Source organism: Danio rerio, chromosome 16 (assembly GCF_049306965.1).
Source record: "Danio rerio strain Tuebingen ecotype United States chromosome 16, GRCz12tu, whole genome shotgun sequence".
NCBI lineage: Eukaryota > Metazoa > Chordata > Actinopteri > Cypriniformes > Danionidae > Danio > Danio rerio.
In genome coordinates, this window is record NC_133191.1 from 40770459 (window position 1) to 40795011 (window position 24553).

General features: G+C 34.6%; 1 protein-coding gene and 1 long non-coding RNA gene across 5 annotated transcripts in view; one reads left to right on the forward strand and one right to left on the reverse strand.

Annotated features, from left to right (window-relative positions):
- LOC101885829 (uncharacterized) overlaps positions 1 to 24553 on the forward strand; it is a 123768-nt gene that overhangs the window by 26709 nt on the left and 72506 nt on the right. For 2 of the 4 annotated variants that reach the window (XM_073926296.1, XM_073926295.1), the window contains exons 6-8: positions 23071 to 23226; positions 23591 to 23734; positions 23875 to 24000. In XM_073926296.1, coding sequence (XP_073782397.1) covers positions 23071 to 23226; positions 23591 to 23734; positions 23875 to 24000 — 426 coding nt within the window. Of the gene's footprint in view, positions 1 to 7490; positions 7579 to 7709; positions 7858 to 18825; positions 18916 to 19226; positions 19345 to 19413; positions 19501 to 23070; positions 23227 to 23590; positions 23735 to 23874; positions 24001 to 24553 lie in introns of those variants that run through there. The other 2 variants (XM_073926294.1, XM_073926302.1) reach the window with 2 other exon arrangements.
- On the reverse strand, positions 9999 to 15208 carry LOC141378284 (uncharacterized). The gene is made up of 4 exons (XR_012392392.1): positions 15070 to 15208; positions 14587 to 14671; positions 11384 to 11491; positions 9999 to 11117 (listed from the first exon to the last, which is right to left on the reverse strand). It is a non-coding gene; the product is annotated as an uncharacterized lncRNA (long non-coding RNA).

Genomic DNA, 24553 nt, shown 5'->3' on the forward strand with positions numbered 1-24553 from the left:
TTTATTATAATCTGCTTAAAATAGGTCAATTTATTTATTTATTTATTTTTTGCTTTTGATGAAGCTGCATTCAACTTAAGCTCAATGTCGGCAATGTCTTTAAATAAATAATATATCTAGGCCTATTTTCATTATTCATTAATTTTCATTATTCGTTTATTATTATCTACAATTGTTGAGACATAAAATGAGATAGTAAACTATATACAACAATGAAAATGTAAGTAAAACAGAAATAAAAACATAAATGAAAAAGTCTTGTCTTAGTCCTGTCAAAATAGCAAACACTGAACATCTCTCTATATTTAGGTTAAAAGACAGCTTTATTCATTTATTTATTTATTTATTTATTTATTTATTTATTTATTTAAGACTACTTATTTGTACTGAATGTTTATGCTTTCATTATAGTTGCAAAAATATCAGAAATTGATCTCGCACGCGCAGGGAAAAAAGGCAATTATGCCACACATGACTTGCATCGCTCTCATGCCAAGTTTTGAGGATAAATTCGCATTTAGATGCTGCTTGAAATAAAATAAAACTATCAAAATGCACATTAAAGACTTTAATAAAAAATTAAAACATTCATAAAGGAGTATCTTATGGAAAAACACCACGGGCTCTGCTTTCGGTTTTAAAAGAATCAAGCAGCTTTAAAAATATATATAATTTGCTGAAGAGAAATGACACGAAAAAAAAAATAAATAAAAAGATTAAACATATCGGGACTGTTAAAAGAAAATTCCTCTTTGATATATTCATTCGACTCCGATACATCAGCTAAGATTATGAATGACGGAGTGTCTCTCCTGCTTCAGCAGCGTGTCCCGCTGGTTAAACGATGAGGCGGAGAGAATGCGCTGCTTTGTGAACCTAACGCGCCATTATTTTAATTCTATATTCGTGAAGAATGAGCCAACCGCATATGCTTAGTCCTGTTGGTCGGGACTCTGCTTTATAACTTAGTTTATTACAATAATCACACTTAGCTTTGCCATCGTTCTTCACATGTTGCCACTCGGCACATCTTGCGCTCCATCTTTAAACAAATGTTTACATTATTGAGGTGCTCTCCGGCGGCGAAGTTTCTGGCAGAGTAGCGAGTGAAAAAATGTGCTTGCAGAAATTGGAATCAAAATTTAAATTATATAACAAGCATCGTATTCTTTCTAATCCTCGCCCAGTTTTAATACAAGTTGTGTTTTTTATATTTGTGGCTGTGAAGTTTATTAAGAATATATATATATATATATACATATAGCCTACTTTATTTTTTTTTATACTTTAAGTGATCTGCTTGAGGTAGGTCACGTTTATCAATGGTAAGTTTTAGCCTAAGTTTACATCAATAACATAATGTGCATTGTCCTTTACCATACAAAAAAAAGAAAAAAAAAACATTATTATACATAGTTGCCTGTAGCCTATAAAAAGGCCGCAAATGCATTAAAAGGCAAGCGCATATCTTAGCCTTGAGTTTGTTCACACTCTGCCAGTATTAACATAAATGCTGTATTTTAATATAGCTAATTTTGATGAATTAGCTCTAACCTTTGACAGCTTTTTCTTCTTTTTCCGCGGTTATGCGGCATTATATTTCACACACATATGCAAGGTGACTGAATATGAAGTTAAAATACAAAACATACTGAGCCATAAGTAAAAAAAAAAAAAAAAAAACCAAAACAACAGTTATAGCTACTTTACAGGAGAACATTGACGTTTTGAAAAAAAAAAGCAAAAAAAAAAAACTGAACAGAACTGAAACTAAATTATTAAAAATAAAATAATATATAAATATATATAATATATAAAAATATTTTTATTATACTTTTAGTGATCTGCTTAAGGTAGGTCAATTTATTTTTCTCAGTGTTTCACGTACTGTACGGCAATGTCTTTAAATAAATAATTTATTTAGGCCTATTTTCATTATTCATTTATTTTCATTATTCGTTTATTATTCGTTTATGTACAATTGTTGAGACATAAATGAGATAGTAAAATATAATCAACAACGAAAATGGAAATAAAAACAGAAATAAAACATAAATGAAAATGTCTTGTCTTAGTCCTATCAAAATAGCAAACACTGAACATCTTTCTATATTTGGGCTGCTTTATTTATTTATTTATTTATTTATTTATTTATTTACTTAAGACTACTTATTTGTACTAAATGTTTGTGCTTTCATTTTAGTTGTCTTTTACTTCTTCAATTCTATTTTCCAAAACGAATCCTCTTTGCACTTAAAAAGTTTACAATAAAGCGTGTTAACAAATTTTAAATGATTAATGAAGGAATTATAATGCTTTGACTTATTGTTTAATATCATTTACAAGCACAGTAGCTGTATGGGCTATTTCTGTCCGTTCGCATCCCGTCCCTTTGCGCCCCCTGGCGGCTCATTCACAAACTGCGGTCATACACTAAAAACAGAGCGGCACCTATTTCAAACGGCGGCGGTACAAGCCGCGGCGTTAATAGCCACTTTGAACTCTCACCTACTGTATCTTCACATACAATATAAACTTCAGCTGGAAAATCTTCTCCTATTGATTTTCTTAAATCATAACCTAAACATAATCTTGTTTTGTCTTCATATGTAATTATTGCCTTTAGATTCCATCAAAAATTATTAGTCATTTATACATTTATTACTACTTTAAATTTAAATAGAAATGTCTAGGACAGATTGTATATTACAGTCAATGTTTCTATTAATGCTCCTATTTTTACACAAACTTTTCAATAGTGTTTAATCCCTATTTCTGCATCTAGTGTTTTTTCTTTCTGGGCAGATCTACATCTGATTTAATTTGAACCCTCACTGTGCTGGCTGATTTCATCTGCATCTCAGTCCTGTAATGACAATCATTTAGTTGGAATTTGACACTTCTTTCCTTTACTAATTTATTTTCTGATATATATATTAATTTCTTTTTTATCTTTGAGTTATTTTCTTTTGGCTCATAATTATTTCCTAAGGCACTCCCATTAAACTAGTTGTTTATACAATTTTGATGCACTTTTTTATCAGCTGGCTAAAACTTACTGTATGCTTTGTAAATTTCTCTCTGTTTTAATTATTATTCCTTAATTTTTTTTCTAATTATTTTTCACATATGTTTTCATGTAAAATATTATCTTTTTCTTAAACACTGTTCTCTTTCAATTTTTCTCATAGCAATTTAGAACTGTTACTTTCTGACCTTATGTCCTATGAATTTATTTCAAATTGTTATTTCAATCTTTCCTTTAACTATAAATCATTTTTCTAGATTTGAATTTTTCCAGTTTTCACTATCCAATATTGATTTAGGCCATTCACAATACAATTATGTTAAGATTTTCCTTTACTTGATTTGAACTTAAATACTTAGTTCCATTCTTATTTATTCTCCAAATTATGTATTGCCTTAGCAAAAGCTTTTTCTTTAGTCACCACCCTGCATTGTAATTTATCCTTCTATGTTTAAGGAACTTTTATTAAGCCTACTGAAACTTAAACTCAAATTATTTACCATTCATCATAATATATAATTTCATCATTTAAAGTTTCACCTTAAAATTACCTTATAACACTTTTTTTTTTTTTTTTTTTTTTTTTTTACAAATTTGCATGATAATAATTTCTCTAAAATTGACAGGAGTCTGATTTGATACAAGAATGGGTAGCTAAACTTTTGTTCTTAATTTTCCTTCTGTAATGCTTGAACGTAATTTGGACTAGGAGCTACTTTGAGATGGACTGTCAGGCTATCCCCCCTCGCAACCTGAGACAACTAGCTCCAGATTGGTGCAACAGTCTTTTCTATGTTGTCCTGAACTTCCTTCATATCAGGGCACAGTGTTTCCCCCTCTCTCTTTGGGCTGGCTTCTTTCTTTGACTCAGCTGATGTAAAGTTCTGGTGGAGAGTTTTTTCTTTTTGATCAGTTCATCAGTCTCTTGTTAGTGTCTCTTTTGAATGTCTCTGAACAAATGTAGCTTTTTCAGTCCTCAGTAAATCCTGGGCAAAAAGTTCATGTCAAAAGTGTCCACAGCCATTTTGCTTTGTGTTTTTTCACACACCTTTCCATTTGCCAGTATACTCAGAGATGTCTGGTAGGTACGAGACTACAGTCCCCCAAAGTTCATCCATACGTCCTCTTAATTAATATATATAGAATTTAGCTCATGACTTAATAAATTATTTTTTTCCCCATTTTTTCCTTCATCAAATAAAGACTCCTTTTATCCAATTTTTTTTAATTAATTAATTTATTTATCTATTTTTGTTTGCTGTTTAACAACTTATTTTTTCTAATTCTCAATCATTTTTATCATATGTAAATATGCTTAATTTTCTATTTGTTAAATGTTCTTATAATTCATTTCTTTGGCTTTAGATTGTGCTTCACTTATTTTTCCTAATCTTATTCTAGTGTTTCCTCACTAGTTACATTACATCTTACACTATTTTAATTTCTCTAACATTTCCATACCTGTTTTAATTCAACAGTACTATATGGTGGCCTAATGTCTAATATACCTGTTCAAAATCCTTACTGCAATAGCTTCAAGTTCATAGTACTATTTTACCTCTACATGTTTGTTTACTTTAAGCATTTTTCCTATCTGAAATGCAATTTTTAATTCTCAATTACCTTTTAAGTACATAAAATATGAACTATATAATTTTTGAACTCACTATTATGTTCTTTCATTTCTCCTCAGTGTCTATGCTTTACATCTGACTCGCTGCTTTTACTACAAATAGCTGTTGGCTCAGATGACAGCCTGTAGCTGACTTTAAAACAGATGACAACAGTCAACTTACTCCACAACAATTTTTCATTGCACTTAAACATAATTTTATCTTTTAAAGCCAAATCTTAGTTTCTTTTAAATGTTACTGTTTTTTTCTAATTTTTATTTTATCTGTTTAATATATATATATATATATATATATATATATATATATATATATATATATATATATATATATATATATATATATATATATATATATATATATATTAAACATCTTCTCTTTTAATTCTATTAAACAATGTTTGGACTTCTTTTTTCTCCATTTTCCTATGCTTCTTTTCCCTTTTTAAAAATTAGCATTTTTGTCTCTTAGATTTCCTAATTCATTTTTCTTTAAACTTATTTTCCTTAAACATTTGATCATTAACTCTTCAATTAATCCATATTTATTAAAGTTTTCTCTTCTAATTCTTTATTTACTCAAATCATCAACTTATCTATTTTTATTCATACTGATTTAGTAAATTTATTTCCTGATCAATATAACTATTAATCTCCATATGTAGATATTTCTATGCTTCAATTTTTGAATTTCTTAATATTTATTAGTCTAACTTCTAGTTGCATTTTTATTAACACTTTTTATTTATTAAATCTTATTCTATCATGTATATTTTCTTATTTCATTTATCTTATTACATTACTTTATATTTCTATTTATTTAATACCTTATAATATATCTTTACTCTTTAGCTTCTATCTGTCCTGTGAAACTTTTGTTCTTAAAATAGACAGATTCTTACCACTCCTGAAGCAGACCTTCTTCCAGACTGTCGACATGTCAGGAATTTCAGTCCCCTCTCTGCCTATAGTTCATACTTAAAAACACTTCAAACACACAGAGATTATTCAGGAAAATGTTTAACTCGTATATTCTTGTTTTTAGTTTTTGTCTTTCAAATGCAATATGATCTCAATTAATTTTATGAGGCTTAAACCTCCTCTGTATCACAATCTCTTCCCTAAACTGCATCACTCTCTATCTTATTGTTCTTAAATCACACAACATATGCAATCCTTTTATATTATAATATAAAACGATAATTCTTTTAAACTCACTCTTATTGCAAACATACTTCTAAACACAATCATACTTCTCACTCAGTCTAACTCATCTCTTACACTGTGTAACCTGAACCTCACCTCTATTCTAGTCTCTCTAGATCAAAGTTGAAGGCTTCTAAGCACCCCAGCAACATAGACAAATACACAACTACTTACAATTACATAAATACACCTCACTCCTCTTGAGTGACCTGTCCGAGCAGCCTCTAACCTTAGAGCTATAACCACAGAATTCTCCACTACACTCCTCTTGAGTGACCTGTTACTTCTGCTCCCGTCTTTACTGTTCTTCAGTAAAAATAGCATTTCACAGGATTTGTGCCTTTTTTCCCCCAGCCTCCTGAATAATAATATTTATCATTATTAAAACAGAACGGGTACTCCGAGGTCTTTGCGCGCTTCTCTCTATACCTTAATCTGTTTTAACTTATTAATTGTCACCACACTTTAAGAACTTCCTCTTAAAACTTAAAAATGCTCTATGCATATTCTTCATAATATTAAAAAATTTCCCAAACATGAGTAACAGTTACTAGTTAACGTTTATCCTATCCGTCAAGGCCCTCTTAGGAAAACACAGATCATTTGCATGCAAATTGTTATTTTCTCCTGGTATTCAAAACCCCTTTGTTTTCCTTTTATATCTTTACTTTTTTATGTTTACTTTTACTTTTTTAGTTTTACTTGTAGTTCGTTATAGCTGGAGAAACAGTTCAAGTGACTTTTTTTACCGTTACAAGCAGGTCCTTGGTAGAAAAAACACAAACGTATAAGCTTAAAATTGCTTACCGTTTTTTATCGTGGCCACATATTTGTGTTTTTCCTCCAAGCCCCAGCATGTCCAGTGTCACCCGTTCGTCTCTGTCCAGCCCCACGTTGGGCGCCATTTGTGGTAAATATTGACTTCTCATTAATTACAAATTATCAGACCAGAGGTTTTGAATATCAGAAAATAGACTTTCTTCTCCATAATAAAGCCGAGAAAGAGCAGAGCAGACCCCAGAGCATTCTGAAGTCTCTCCTGGACACCTTCCAAAGTCTCTCCTGCACCTTCTAAAGTTTCAGTGTGTTTGTTACAATTTTTATACAGGATTATTTGACACACCCCTAAGTCTCTTTTTAACTCTTGACCATTTTTGAATAGGTTTTTAGTCTAAGGGGTCCTGCTATTCTTGGCTCTCAGCCCACTAGCTCATGTCAACAGAGATGTTACAGGTCTATGTCAGCAAAGTATAGATGCAACTTATGCAAAGGAACTAAGTGTTTACATACATTGTCATGATAGGATAATAACTTGATAATATGTTACTCATTCTAACTTCTGACACATATAGCTTCATACAAGTATTTAACATAAATAATCAGTGCTTTACATATTCAGTTATTCTACACAATCAGTCACTCAGCCTTCTCCTAGTGTTGCTCCTGTGCAGGCATACTCATCTTACACAGACATATCACTGTATTTTTAACACAGGCTGGCATGTTTGCTGCAAACACTACATACATTTTGAGAAGAGAAAATTAACTGCTTTACACTTAGAAAATACTTCATACAGAGAGAATAGAAATCTTCTTCAGTGTGACCTAGTTTTTTATTGAATATAGACTCCGACTGAGCAGATAGAACAGGCACTTAGCAGGTAACCGAAATGACATCTCTGATGAAGACAGTGCATCTGCAACAACAGCACTAGTAAGAAAATATAAAGAAATCCTATTTTTTCCTATTTAATTTTATTTAATTCAGAAGAAAATTAACTTGTTTGAATTTATTTTTTATATAGTTTTATATTTGTCTTTATTTCTTTACTCATTTGTTAATAGAAGATTCCAAAGCTTTCTGCCTTGAGGAGCTGTTTGCTGTGGAGGACATGGCAATTGAAGCAAGAATGCAGACCAGCGTCAGCAGCACTACAGAGGAGATATAGAGATAATAAATAAGTACAGACTGCTTCCGTCTACACTGTCCTCAGTAAGTCCAGTAACCTGGTGGTGGGACATAAATGACACTCTGCCAATGCTTTCAGAATTGGCATCAAGGTATCTTTGCATGCAAGCATCATCCACAACCTCAGAGCGTACATTTTCCACTGCTGGGGACATTATCAGCCAGGAGCGGGCTTGTCTGTCTCCTGAAAAAGCAGACATGCTCATTTTTCTGAAGAAAACTGTTGAGTAATTTCAGTTGATCCTAAAAGATTAGTTCACCAAAAAATGAAAATTCTGTCATTAATTACCCTAATGTTGTTCCAAACCCATAAGATCTTTGTTTATCTTCAGAACACAAATAAAGATCATTTGGACTTAATCCAAGAGCTTTCTGATCCTCCCATAGATTTACTGGATAAGCATTTATCAATGCCCCGAAAGGAACCAAAAACATAATGTGGCGAGTAGGGTTGGGCATCGTTTGGGTTTTTTCGATACCGGTGCCTAATCGATACTTTTAAAACGATACCGGTGCCAAAACGGTGCCTGAATCGATACTTTTTAGCCCCAAAATGATGGTGGATGACTCTACAAAATAATTTTATTTGACAAAATATTTTTAAAAATAATTTTAACAGAACAATATGATTACAGTTTAAAGTAAACATAAATTCATACTGTATTACATTAATACATTTCCTTTGATCATTTGTTGGTGAGCATGAATTTAAGATTTGCATTATGAAATTACATTAGCTTACTATTAACCTGTGGGGGCGGGCAGGGGCCACGTACTTTTAGGAGCACATTTTAACATATATATCACAAAATACTTAACATTATTCATAGTCATTTTTGTTCATGCATCACTCTGCAGTCTTCATAAACAAGATAATTAAATAACTTAAACTCAAAATAATCTTCCTTGTTTATTTATTTGACAAGTAACGTTATACGGGTGTTGGAGAACACATTTCTAGCATTCAAGTACATCAAGGCACATTGCTGCACCTGTAAACTTTAACAGGCCTACAGCTGAAGTCGATTTATTTTGCCCTCCCATTCATTTACAATAATGTTTCTGAAAGTGTTTACACTGTTTCCTAAAAAATAATTATTCTGGAGTAATAATAAGTGCTATTTTTTATTGTTTATTTCGTGCATTAATAATGACCTAAACACATTGAATGACAGTAAAAAGTAGCAATTTTACTCAATAAATGCGTTAAAAATATCAACTGATTTATATATAGTCATTCAAATGAACTTAAAACGATAAAAAACTGCAACAAACATTTATTTAGGCCCGAACTACAAAACCAAATGTAAAACAATTTTAGTATCAGTTTTGCTTAAGTTGCACGCTAGTGTTGCAGGAGAGGGGAGTGGTCGATTTAAGACTAGCTATTTACGGGAGTTGTAGTCCATAGCGAAGTGTATTGTGGGTAGTGTAGTTCGACACGCATGCTGGATGATGTGAGCTCGCTGTGTGCTGTGCTGTGCTGCTGAAACTGAGGAAGAAAGTTTTACTCGGCTTTGTTTTATGTTCACTCAAGTTATTCCACCCGAGAGCTGTTCATAACTAGATAGAATAGACATAGAGATAGATTGATCTCTGCAGCAGCTGCCGGAGAGCTGCGCGCTGCAGACGCAGCTGGTGTGAAAGGCAAACGGCTGTGTGCTGCTTCTGCTCTCCGTACGCGCTGCTCATGCGCTACTTTCGCTTGTGGTGTGAAACAGGCGTAACGTCCTTGCTGCAGCACCAAAATTAGGCACTGAAATTCATACGCTGATTTAATAATGGTACGTATCGGTTACCTAGCAGGTTTCGGTACCCAATCCTAGTGGCGAGTATGCTGATGCCACGTCGCCTTGGTCCCGGATTCACCCCAGCTGTCACTTAATCAGCACGGATCGATCCCAGCTGGAGCTCATCAGCAGACACTCGTATAAGCCATCCCCAAACACAAGGAAGACGAGCTTCATTTCACTCAATAGCCGCATTTCCACTATCGGGCCAGTGCGAGCCAGGGCTTTAATCGGGCCGGGCCGGGCCGGGCCAATAGCCCGGGAGGTTGAGAAATGAGACCGAAATCATGTCGCGTTTCCACTGTCGGGCTAGTAGCTCATGTCGTAAATATTGACTTCTCATCAATTACAAATTATCAGACCAGAGGTTTTGAATATCAGAAAATAGACTTTATTCTCCATAATAAAGCCGAGAAAGAGCAGAGCAGACCCCAGAGCATTCTGAAGTCTCTGTGTTGCTCCTGTGCAGGCATACTCATCTTACACAGACATATCACTGTATTTTTAACACAGGCTGGCATGTTTGCTGCAAACACTACATACATTTTGTGAAGAGAAAATTAACTGCTTTACACTTAGAAAATACTTCATACAGAGAGAATAAAATCTTCTTCAATCCCTCCTCTTAAGACTTTAGTCTTAATATTATTGTCTTTTAACCCCAAAGTGCAATTTCATAATCCAGTTCTCTTAATTACCTCTATCTAGTGTCTGAAATTAGCCACATAGCTGTTATCAATTGACTAGATTATGCCACTGTACTTTGACAGAAGTCCAGCCAAACATCTCCCCTTTCTCTTTTGATTTGAAGGAAGTAAAAGACTGTACTCTCTTTTTCTCTTAACACATCAAAGACAACAATGTTTTAAGCATAAGTATTCAGTTGGTTCAGTGCTAGCTGCTAGTGTTCACACTCATGTAGAATATACTGAAGTGATATTATATATAGGTACCATGAAAGCAATATGCAAACAAAATCAATATGCAAACGTAAAAAGCATCAAATGTTGATCTTGATCTTTCCTCATCCTTGTTTCTCTTCTTCTGAGCTATCAGCATCTTCACTTGACTTTAATAGATGTTAATGGAGATGTGTGGTTGAGAGTCTGAGTTCTGGAATCTGCAGTTGTGCATTCATCATCCCTTGATTTGTGACACTTCTGTATGTGGTATTCAGGCACATTATTAGAATCACTCTTTTCTTTGCTCTGATAAACTCTTGCTTCCACACGTGGCACTTAGTAGTTAAGAGCTTTGGAATATTCAGGCTCCTCTGTTTCCAGTCAGCTTTCCTTTGCTGGAGTTGTTCCCTTTCGCTCCTTTGAGGCATTGGTAACTCATCAATGGCATCCCCTTTGGCAGCTGTTGGATTTGCCCTCATCCAGATATGGTCCTTTCCTCCTGAGCTCTCCAGAGCATCCACAGATAGACTCGATCAGCTGGACCAATTGGACCTTATATCTCTGCTCTCTCACATGGCTCCTTTCTGGTTTCCTGCACAGATATCGCTTTGCACATGGCAATTATTTGTTTCTTCATAAAAGTCCCTACTGCATTAGACATCTTTGCAAACCATTCCAAGAGGTTATGTGCATGGTTATATGTGAGATTATATGCCAGGTTTTATGCAAAGTTTCATGTGGTTTCTTGCAAGGGTCATGCGGTTTCTTGCAAGGTTTCTTTCAAGGGTCGACCCAATAGCAGTTCATGCGATGCGGTGTTAGATGCTTGTTTCTGTCAGTTTCCATGCCATCACTCACCAATGCACTTGTAAACACATTAATCCCATTAAGTTTATTATTTTCAAATATTTCATTGAGCGTTGGTCTTGATGGATCATCTTCACCTCTTTCAGCCATTTCTGGTAACTGAGCATAATACAATTATTCTCTCTTTTGCTTTATTCATAATTTTTCATACTTCTTTAGATGTTTTTATTTATTGATCATTCATTAACTTCATGAATGCAAACCCATTATGAACTTATTTCTGAAGGCATTTCGAAATTTAGGAAATACTTCTCTTGTCACAGATGTAATAACTGTTCCTGCTTCATAATTTGCTTCTAGTATTACTCCAATCATCTACTCATCATAGTTTCTTAACAGTGCTTGTTTACAGAATAATTCTCTATCTAGTCAACACCAAAAACAGTCATCATCTCACTGTTTGGAGCAATGGTCTCCACTCAAGTCTTTTAATTAAACTAGAGCTCTGTGAAGCTGTAGATAATTCAATCATCCACATATTGTGACAGTGTCCATACTATGATCTTCTCCCTTATTATAACCCTTTATGCATTCTGGTGTATACAGTATATGCTATTCACCAAGCTACACGAGTACAAATAAGTTTCTACCCTCCTCTGGTAGTTACCTAAAATAAACTCAATAGAAACCAAACCACTTAAAATATTTACCATCCAAAAGAACATATCTTTACATACAATATTAACTTCAGCTGGAAAATCTTTTCTTATTGATTTTCTTAAATCATAACCTAAACATTAAGCGTCTTTTATCTGTCTTGATTAACCATTTATTTTAACTATCAAATTAACTTCAATTAAATATTATTAGTTACTTATAATTTATTACTACTTTAAATTTAAATAGAAATGTCTAGGACAGATTGCATATTACATTATCTAGATGTTTCTATTAGTGCTCCTATTTTTACACAAACTTTTCAATAGTGTTTGATACCTATTTCAGCATTTAGTGGTTTTCTTTATGGGCAAATCTACATCTGATTTAATTTTAACCCTGACTATGCTGGCTGATTTTATCTGCATCTCAGTCCTGTAATGACAATCATTTAGTTGGAATTTGACACTTCTTTCTTTTACTAATCAATTTTCAGAGCTATATATTAATTCCTTTTTCGTCCTAATTTATGGTACTGTCTTTTGGCTAACATTTATTTCTTAAGGCATTCTCATTAAACTAGTTGTTCATACAATTTTGATGCACTTTTTTATCAGCTGACTAAAACTTACTGTATGTTTTGTAAATTTCTCTTTGCTCTGTTTTAACTATTATTCCTTAATATTTTTTTTCAAATTATTTTTCACATATGTTTTCATGTGAAACAATATCTTTTTCTTAAACACTTTTCTCTTTCAATTTTTCTTATAGTAATTTAGAACTGTTACTTTTTGACCTTATCATGTCCTATGAATTCATTAAAATTGTTGTTTCAATCTTCTCTTTAACTATAAATAATTTTTCTAGATTTGAATTTTTCCAGTTTTCAATATCCAATCTTGATTTAGGTCATTCACAATAATATTATGCTTAGATATTATTGCCTTATCAAAAGCTTTTTCTTTTTCTTTAGTTAGTCTGCTGCATTGTAATTTATCATTCTATGTTTAAGGAACTTTTTGATTAAACCAATTGAAACTTAAACCTAAATTATTTAACATTCATCATAATATATTATTTAACAATACACATTTAAAGTTTCATCTTAAAATGTAGCTTTTTCAGTCCTCAGTAAAACCTGAGTATGCAGTGCCTGCATCACTGCTGTAGCATGTCACAAGTGTCAACAGCCATTTTGCTCATTGTGTTTTTCAAACACCTTTCCATTTGCCAGTGTACTCAGAGATGTCTGGTAGGTACAAGACTACAGTCCCCCAAAGTTCATCCCTATGTCTTCTTAATTAATATATATAGAATTTAGCTCATGACTTAATAAAATATATATATATATTTTTTTTTTTTCCATTTTTTCATTCATCAAATAAAGACTCCTTTTGTAGTTTAACAACTTATTTTCTCTAATTATTTTTCATTCTCAATCATTTTTATCATATGTAAATATGCTTAATTTTCTATTTGTTAAATGTTCTTATAATTAATTTCTTTGGCTTCAGATTGTGCTTCACTTATTTTTCCTAATCTTATTCTAGTGTTTCCTCACTAGTTACATTACATCTTACACTATTTTAATTTCTCTAACATTTCCATACCTGTTTTAATTCAACAGTACTATATGGTGGCCTAATGTCTAATATACCTGTTCAAAATCCTTACTGCAATAGCTTCAAGTTCATAGTACTATTTTACCTCTACATGTTTGTTTACTTTAAGCATTTTTCCTATCTGAAATGCAATTTTTAATTCTCAATTACCTTTTAAGTACATAAAATATTAACTATATAATTTTTGAACTCACTATTATGTTCTTTCATTTCTCCTCAGTGTCTATGCTTTACATCTGACTCACTGCTTTTACTACAAATAGCTGTTGGCTCAGATGACAGCCTGTAGCTGACTTTAAAACAGATGACAACAGTCAACTTACTCCACAACAATTTTTTATTGCACTTAAACATAATTTTATCTTTTAAAGCCAAATCTTGTTTTCTTCAAAATGTTGCTGTTTTTTCTAATTTTTATCTTATATTACTTTATAATATATATTTTTAAACATCTTCTCTTTTAATTCTATTAAACAATGTTTGGACTTCTTTTTTCTCCATTTTCCTATGCTTCTTTTCCTTTTCAAAAATTAGCATTTTTGTCTCTTAGATTTTCCTAATTCATTTTTTTAAGCTTATTTTCCTTAAACATTTGATCATTAACTCTTCAATTAATCAATATTCATTAAAGTTTTTTCTTCTAATTCTTTATTTACTCAAATTATTAACTTATCTTTTTTTTTACTGATTTAGTAAATTTATTTCCTGATCAATATAACTATTAATCTCCATATGTAGTTATTTCCATGCTTCAATTTTTTTATTTCTTAATATTTATTAGTATAGCTTCTAGTTGCATTTTTATTAACACTTTTTATTTATTAAATCTTGTTCTATCATGTATATTTTCTTATTTCATTTATCTTATTACATTACTTTATATTTCTATTTATTTAATACCTTATAATATATCTTTACTCTTTAGCTTCTATCTGTCCTGTGAAACTTTTGTTCTTAAAATAGACAGATTCTTACCACTCCTGAAGCAGACCTTCTTCCAGACTGTCGACATGTCAGGAATTTCAGTCCCCTCTCTGCCTATAGTTCATACTTAAAAACACTTCAAACACACAGAGATTATTCAGAAAAATGTTTAACTCGTATATTCTTGTTTTTAGTCTGTGTCTTTCAAATGCAATATGATCTCAATTAATTTTATGAGGCTTAAACCTCCTCTGTATCACAATATCTTCCCTCAACTGCATCACTCTCTATCTTATTGTTCATAAAATCACACAACATATGCAGTCCTTCTTTTATATTATAATATAAAACGATAATTCTTTTTAACTCACTCTTATTGCAAACATACTTCTAAACACAATCATACTTCTCACTCGTCCTAACCTCATCTCTTACACTGTGTAACCTGAACCTCACCTCTATTCTAGTCTCTCTAGATCAAAGGTGATAGCTTCTAAGCACCCCAGCAACATAGACAAATACACAACTACTTACAATTACATAAATACACCTCACTCCTCTTGAGTGACCTGTCCGAGCAGCCTCTAACCTTAGAGCTATAACCACAGAATTCTCCACTACACTCCTCTTGAGTGACCTGTTACTTCTGCTCCCGTCTTTACTGTTCTTCAGTAAAAATAGCATTTCACAGGATTCTTGCCTTTTTTCCCCCAGCCTCCTGAATAATAATATTTATCATTATTAAAACAGAACGGGTACTCCGAGGTCTTTGCGCGCTTCTCTCTACTTTATTAATCTGCTTTAATCTCTTAACTGTCACCACACTTTAAGAACTTCCTTTTAAAACTTAAAAATGCTCTAGGCATAATCTTCATCATTAAAAAATTTCCCAAACATGAGTAACAGTTACTAGTTAACGTTTATCCTATCCGTCAAGGCCCTCTTAGGAAAACACAGATCATTTGCATGCAAATTGTTATTTTCTTCTGGTATTCAAAACCCCATTGTTTTCCTTTTATATCTTTACTTTTACTTTTTTAGTTTTACTTGTAGTTCTTTATAGCTGGAGAAACAGTTCAAGTGACTTTTTACCGTTACAAGCAGGTCCTTGGTAGAAAAAACACAAACGTATAAGCGAAAATTGCTTACCGTTTTTTATCGTGGCCACATATTTGTGTTTTTCCTCCAAGCCTCAGCATGTCCAGTGTCACCTGTCTATCTCTTTCCAGCCGCACGTGCGGGCGCCATTTGTCGTAAATATTGACTTCTCATCAATTACAAATTATCAGACCAGAGGTTTTGAATATCAGAAAATAGACTTTATTCTCCATAATAAAGCCGAGAAAGAGCAGAATAGACCCCAGAGCATTCTGAAGTCTCTCCTGGACACCTTCCAAAGTCTCTCCTGCTCCTTCTCCTTTATTTATGTTTTTGACACACCCCTATGTGTCTCTTTTTAACTTTTGACCATTTTTGAATAGGTTTTCTAGTCTAAGGGGTCCTGCTATTCTTGGCTCTCAGCCCACTAGCTCATGTCAACAGAGATGTTACAGGTCTATGTCAGCAAATTATAGATGCAACTTATGCAAAGGAACTAAGTGTTTACATACATTGTTATGATAGGATAATAACTTGATAATATGTTACTCATTCTAACTTCTGACACATATAGCTTCATAGAAGTATTTAACATAAATAATCAGTGCTTTACATATTCAGTTATTCTACACAATCAGTCACTCAGCCTTCTCCTAGTGTTGCTCCTGTGCAGGCATACTCATCTTACACAGACATATCACTGTATTTTTAACACAGGCTGGCATGTTTGCTGCAAACACTACATACATTTTGTGAAGAGAAAATTAACTGCTTTACACTTAGAAAATACTTCATACAGAGAGAATAAAATCTTCTTCACTCACAGCGCGTCACGCAAACACCGCCCACAGAACGTCCCCGAATCAAACGTCACACAACCCGCCCACTTCAGTGGGAATCAGGACAGGCAGATAAAGCACACCATAGAATTATCACGAAACGAAACCATTAAAATGAAGACAACCGAAACAAACAAATGACACGTTACTGTACAGCATTACATGAAATGTCTATACGCACAGACCTGTGTATTTCCATTCATTACATTTTAGTCGCCGACCGACTGTTGGCATTGTGCATCGAGTGCTCTCGCCACTAACGGAGGGACCCAACACAGAGAGCGCACACATCCATAATATAAAGCCACAGAAATTCTCGTTTATAACTCGATATGGCATGTATTTTATAACATCCTCGTTTTGATAGACATCGTGTTAAGTGTTTCCGGCACAAGAGCGAGTAGCCTAATAAAATATAGCCATATTTGTTGCGCTCGGCAGCTATTCACTAAAGCTCTTCATTTAAAGTTTCATTTATAAATTTAACCACATCATATAAAAACATAAACAGTTGTTTGAGGATAAAGAACACATTTTGTGTTTGGACTTTCCCCCGATGCGTTTAAAGCAGCGAGCGCTGCGCAGGACTGAGTGACAGAAAAAAAGGTAGGAAAGATTCTGCTTTCACTCACCCAAATGATGCTCTGTTTGCGCGATTTGATTAATATCATCGCAACCAAATACTTTATAAATAATATTTCAAACCTTCTCCGGTGTTAATTGTTTTTAGAAAATATCGAAAATCTTTTTTTTCCAGACAGGTCTTTGTAAAATGAAAGTTAGGATATAAGTGGCTTTAAAACGGTTTGATTTATGTATTGTATATAGGCTACCTACATATAGCTAGCTTTTGTTTATTTTATATTGGTTTATTTATTTAATGCGATTTATATATATATATATATATATATATATATATATATATATATATCCGATATTTGTAATTCTTTAAATTATATTTCAATATAGCTTAGGCTATTTTATCTAGATATGACACTATATTGTTTAAAGTCTATGAAAGTGGGCATGTAATTTGTTAAGTTTTATGTCTTTCTGTTGTATTTATATTGTGTATTATCTCCAAAATAAATACAGAAAAAAGCCGCTCGCGGCATAACAGAGCTGTGAAGGAGCGCTCTTGCCCGGTCTCACACACACATACAGGCATTTAAACGCGCACAAACAAACATTTTACCCTTGACAAAAACTCTGGAAAACCTTTACTGTCTGCTGTATCTTTAATATGGTGTAAAGATTATTATGCGTTATTGAAACATAAAGGGGGACGCAGCAAAGAACGTCACTATAAATTTAAACTACTTTATTATTTTATGCAGCAGCCTTACATTTTAAAAGGGAAACATAAGGGTGATCATACGCAAAAAGATCCCAGACTATAAGGCTAGATGTTTTCTTTCCCTTATTTCTTTATTTGTTTGGCGCATGTGCTCATGTGCAACCAGAAAACTGCCCGCCTCTCCTTTCACTCCGCCCGAAGCCCCAGCGGGCCCTCCTTGGCCCAAGGCAGGGCCGGAGTGGGACTCTTTTTCAGCCCTGGAGTTTTAAGCCTTAGACCGGCCCACCGCAGTTCACGACTGACTATATTAAAATAAGGTCATTTCCAATTCAGTTTCTAATTACACTATCACGTCTTTTTTTTTTTTTTTTTTTTTTTTTTGAGAAAACAGCTGCTTTAGAACTTTAAATGTTCAAAAACCCTAACAGTATTATATGTCTTAACAATAAAACTATAATTAAAAAAAAAAAAAAACATACTCAGACAAGAATCAAACCCGGATCGGCAGCGTCGTAATCTAACGTGCTAACCACTGGACCACAACTGTTGTATATGAAGGACTGACTCATCAGTAATATCATCATTAACCTGTAGGCAGAGCAGAGCTCCGGTAAAATAATGAATAAGAAGACTGTAGTCAAGTAAGTAAATAAATTAATTTAAAAAGTGTGACTGCTGAGAGCAACAGATTCTGGAGCTAGGGACACCGGCCCTCGCGGCCAAAAAACGGACCGGCCCACCGGGAATTCTCCCGGTCCTCCCGATTAGCCAAACTGGGCCTGGCCCAAGGTATTTGGCGGGCCTAATAAGGCCGGCCGCTGGCCCCAAGAAAGCCCCGCTTTGGCCCGATTAGGCCCCGGAAATGACAGTGGAAACGCGACTGGCCTTGACTTGCTCGCTTTAGGCGCGATAGTGGAAACGCAGCTAATGACTCCCTGTGCTAATGTCTGTGTCTCTCTGTCTCTCCTCTCTAGCGGACTCCAGCAGTTGACCGATCCTTCACCAGAACTCTCACTCAAACTCACATTCTCCCTGGAGCACCAGAGCACCTATCCACTGAAGAGCACCATATTCATCTCATTTCACGTACTTCACTATATAAATAAATCACCCTCCGGAGACCTGTTTGTAACACCAACGCTTTGTGTATGTGTTTTTCCTCTGACTCGCCACAATAGTCAAAATAAGTTCATGTGACATAAGTTGTTCAATTATAATTATATGAAGCTAAACAAAAATAACTTTATTCAACGATTTATCTATGGGAGGATTAGAAAGCTCTTGGATTAAATGCAAAATATCTTCATTTGTAGATAATTAATGACAGAATTTCAATTTTTGGGTGAACTAAACCTTTAAGCAGCTGTAAGCCTCACAAATACGTAAAATTAATTGACTGAAAACTGCTTGAACTTTATTAAAACTGTTTGCACTAATATATTGTGTTAACTACACAGAGGCATGCAGCAGTGGCAACGTCAAAAGAAAGCTTCCCCTAAATCGAGACTAAAGGTTACTTTCTTTGGGGAAGCAGGCACAGACTCTGGTGCCCTACGCAAAGACAGTAGCTAACAGGTCATAATAATTTCGAAGAGGAATTTCAGATCAGATTTCTTTAATTACAACGTCATTTCTGTTGTGCAGTAATGTTAGCAGAGATCGAAGACCGATTGTTCATCTGTGGTGCAGACAAAAGAGGAAAGAGTCCCCTCTACAGCATTAACAGCGTAGGTCAGAATTACTTCAGGTGTGCAGTTTTGATTACAGGCTGTGAATCACATGTATTACTGTTGAACTATTGATGTCACATGCACTAATTTACAGATATTCTTATTTACCTTTCGGGACCTTGAACATGACAGAAGAAGGTGAGGGAACAGACCCCGAAATGCAGACGAGCTGAAGGCCGATATCAAAGCAACTTGGGCTACAATAGTACCTCAACTTTGTCGAAGGCCGATCGCCTCCATATTGAGGACATAATACAGTACATTAACACATTTTTCAGAAGGCCAGCGTGTGTTTAAGATCCGTTTTATTGGTCAAATGAAATATGCTAATTTTGTGAAATACTGGATTTGAGTTTTTTCATGTTTATCCATAATCATTTAAATTGAAACAAAGGATTGAAATACTTCATTTTGTGTGTTGTGAACTAATAACACATAAGTTAAACTTTTTAAAACAAATTATTCCAATGTTTTTGGCACATACCTGTAGTCTGACCTGTCACCTAAAACGTTTTTGCCATGGCAAACCCTACCAGGAGCATCAGCCCCCAAAAACATAGCTGTAGGATCACTCAGGCAGTGTTTCAGACACAATTTTCTTATTGCTCCCTAATCTCAAAATCTGCAAGAGTAGAGGGATTTGACGCGACCGCCATTTTTAAAAGTGAAATCGAATAGGAAGAAAATGGGAAGAAATCCAGAAGTATTGCTTGGAGTTACTAGGAACGTTGTGCACTTGGCTGTATATCTTATCAGGGAAGAGAACGTGACACAAATTTATCATTTCACTGCCTTCTGAGTGACCCAAAGGTCCGTTCTGAATGAACAGTGAAAATAAAAAGGGATGTCAGAGCTCATTTTCAGCTAAGTTAAGGAAAATGGGACTAGTTAGCTAACCTTTCCCAAACACATTTTAGATGCCATTTATCAAACTTGAGTTAATAAAACAGAAATGACTGGCCGTGAAGGTCATCAGTTCACCCACCGCTGTTTACTGAGTGCAAACACAGATGAGGGATCCACTTGATGACTCGAATGATCTTCGTGGCTGCTTCACGCTTCAGTGTTCGTGTGTCTGGGCCCTGTCATACACCCGGTTTAAGGTGTGATGCAACTGTTGTTTGCTAGTTTCAGCTGGACATTTTGACGTTTTGCAGCACCCTGTTTAAATAGCAAATACATTTGCGTACTGCTCTAAAAAAGGAGGTGTGCTGAGGCGCATTGTTGGCACGTTGCTATTTTGAGGAACTAAACTGTTCAATAGACCAGCTGAGAGGAGGTCTAAAGTCCAGCGCAGAGCGAGTCAGTTGTGCGTATTGCTTAAACATTGCTTAATACACACAGGATGTGCAGCAATACGCAAATATCTTTACCAATATTATTTATTATATGCAGATTATATTTGTTTTATTAAAAACCAGCTTCGATTTGCCCACCTGTCAACTCACCGGGTTACATAGGCTGAAGCAGGCAAGCCCCCACAGTGTTTACCTGCTGCCATGAACTGAAGTCTAGGAGTTCTTGAGTGTGTTACTCTTAAAGAGACTGTGATGTTGTTTGATGCCTAATCTGCTTTTAATGGGTTACATTAAACTCACTGAATGATATTAAAGTGATGTTTACACACTATTTCTGCATTTTGAAATATCAGCAACAGCTTGAGGTTTGTGTTGTCAATGCAATGTTTACAGTTCTGGTCTTATACTTCTGGGTTTCTTCCCACTGCAGCCTCGCTTTGGTTCTTCAAAATGGTGACTGCGTGAAATAAGCGTATGGCAAAAATCGTATTAGCAGTGTGGTGCAAAATGTCTTTATTTATAGTGCCCTGACCTTTTAATAGCAGGGGAACTGCTATAGAATGGCTCGTACCATCACAACGGTCAAGTATGTTTGACATGCTTTTCTCTCTATTTGCCACTTGCTTTTCTTTTCTTTTGCTGCCTGCTGTTCATTCAATCAACAAATTGCAACCAGTCAAGCACCAAAATCAACTTTCACTTCAAGTTGAGCTAAACCCTCTTTCGCTTGTATGAAACGCGCACTGTCATTGGACAGAAAGAAAACCACAGCTGATTAAAGCGGGAGTTTAAAGATCAGCAAAGCGACTCAGATGACAGGGACTCATTAGCTTTAGCTGATTTCTGTTGTAGAATTTCTCATCTGGGTTATCACTGTCTGTAGAGAAACGTTTTGCAGTTGAGGGGTGACGTTACTGCTGTCTGAATGTCCATCATCATCAGTCAGTCAAGTAGTCTTTATACATTTCCCGAAGGCGATTTGGTTGCAGCATACACGCATGTCACACATAATACTCAAAGCACATAATACAATACAAAATTCTACCCTAAATTCAAAAACGTTACAGCTGAGGGGATGAATGAAAGTTTAAACTGATTTGTTTTACTAATAGGAGTTCTGTATCGATTACTTAAAGGGAGAAGTGGCTATTTAAAATATTTTGAATGTTTTATATTTTGTTACAGACATACAGTGTCATCCTGCAACTGTTTTCAGCATATGAAATGTCCCAAACCCTATTCTGAACTTTCAGAAATGGGGGGAAAATTTTGTTTTTACTCTCTGGTAGTCATGTTGCTATGTTATATATGCATTCAAAAACATTCAGGAAAGGGTTTTATGTAAATTCAGACCACGAGTCCACATATATGGACACCATGTTTCTCTAAAAGTACATCATATCAAAAGATGATACTTAGATTTTTATTCTAATTAGGTTCCATTAAGCCCAAATAGCAAAGAGAAATAAAAAAATGCATGTAAAAAACATCTTGGCCCTTAAGAGGATATCATACATAATTTAAAAAAAAGAGTTAAAGTTTTAAATGAAAAAAATGTGGTCTTTTGTCATTTATTGAGAAAATAAACTGGCAAGCACATTGAACTTTCCTCAGTCAAAATTTGTCCTTCTAAAACATAATAATATTAATAATGCAGAGCTTCACTTTTTGAAGGTTTATGGATAACAAAAATAGCCCAATTAGTATTAATATTACCTTGAACATGGGCCGCTTTTGGCTTCAAAACCTTCATAGTGTTTTTTTTCTTCTTCAAGAATAAGGTCCAAGATTCAGAATAAACGTTGGGCTACTTGTAGTGAAAGATGACTTCACTTTTGTCATATTGTATGTTGTCTTGCTGGATGAGGATGTTTGACTCATGAAAAATATTAGTTTGCATACTGATTAGCTGAAGTCACACTGATGTGACGTCAACAGATGATTCGGCTTTTTTCAACAGGTTATTTTCACAATTTATGATGGTGTAGGAGCCAAAATAGGACAAATGAGGTTATGTATAGGACAAATTCTGTACTATCCCCTCCCCCCACACTCTGGCTACGGGCCTGAAATATGACAGAAGCATGAAATTATTTACAAACTTGCTGCTGTAAATCTGAGTGTTTGATATTTATAATCTGCACCGCTAAGAACTTAATTTGACTATTTAAAAGGTGATTTTTTCTCAATGTTAGGATTTTTTTATGAAATATTGACAATAAAAATCAAGATTGAGATTTAGAGTTTATTGTTCGTTGTGTTTTAATCCACAGTAGGAGGAAGAGGAGTGAAGAGGAAAGCGGATGATGATTTTCACAGTATTTTAGGTGAAGGCAAACCATACGCTCTGCGGAAACGCATCAGAGTTGCAGAGCTGGAGAACACAAGAGACACAGAGATGAGCAGCTATCAAGAGAAAACCAGCTCAGGTGTGTCTCCATCAAAACTTGTACAGCTTCAGCACCATACATTTATCACCACTGAAGATTCTGAAACATGAAGCAGGGTGCAAAGTGTTTCACTCAGTTAGCTGCTAAATCCAGTGAGCATGCGGAGATTTTGGCCACTAGGCAACAATACAGTGTCTGGATCAAAGTGATTGATTTATCTATTATGGCCAAAATCAATACAATATTATATTATGATCATGCTCCATCAAGTTGAACACTTTCTACTGTAAACATGTCAGAACTCAAATGTTGATTTGAACTTAATTCGGGCACTTTAAAGGGGATTTTCTCAATCTTTATATTCTGAAGAGTGTATTGTTCATTGTGTTGTCATCCACATTAGGAGGAAGAGGAGTGAAGCGGAAAGCGGATGATGATTTTCACAGTGTTTTAGGTGAAGGTAAACCTTATGCACTGCGCAAACGCATCAAAGTTGCTGAGCTGGAGAACACAAGAGTGGACGCCGACACAGAGGCGTCCAGCTCAGGTCAGTCCACTCTTTATGACTGGAGAAATACTGGAAAACTGGAGCACTGCTGCCATTCGTTAAATCCCAGAGTAAAATAAATGCCAAATAATGAAATAATCGATTATTAATAATTCATTATTGACTGTAATCCACATCAGGAGGAAGAGGAGTGAAGAGGAAAGCGGATGATGATTTTCACAGTGTTTTAGGTGAAGGTAAACCTTATGCACTGCGGAAACGCATCAGAGCTGCTGAGACGTCCAGCGATGAGAACAGCAGCTCAGGTCAGTCTCCCGTTACAGAATCACACTTTTCTACAGTTTCATCACTTAAAATTCATAATACAGAGGCAAGCTGCAACTCTTAGCTGCTGACCGAGGGTGCGTCTCGCTATTAGTTTTACTCGATCTTAGTGCGGCATTTGATACCATTGACCACAATATCCTCATAAATCGCTTAAAGTCTACAGGTGTCCAGGGACTGCCTCTACAATGGTTTAAGTCATACTTAACTGACCGCTACCAGTTTGTGAATCTTAATGGACAGCCTTCACAAATCTGCCCAGTAAAGTATGGGGTGCCTCAAGGATCAGTTTTAGGCCCTTTACTGTTTATAATTTACATGCTACCTCTGGGAGACATTATTAGAAGACATGGGATCAGCTTTCACTGCTATGCAGATGATACTCAATTATATATTTCAACTAAACCTGACGAGACGTCTGAACTTTCTAAACTAACTGAGTGTATCAAAGACTGGATGACCAACAATTTTCTTCTCTTAAACTCCGACAAAACAGAATTATTACTTATTGGGCCTAAATCTTGCACACAGCAG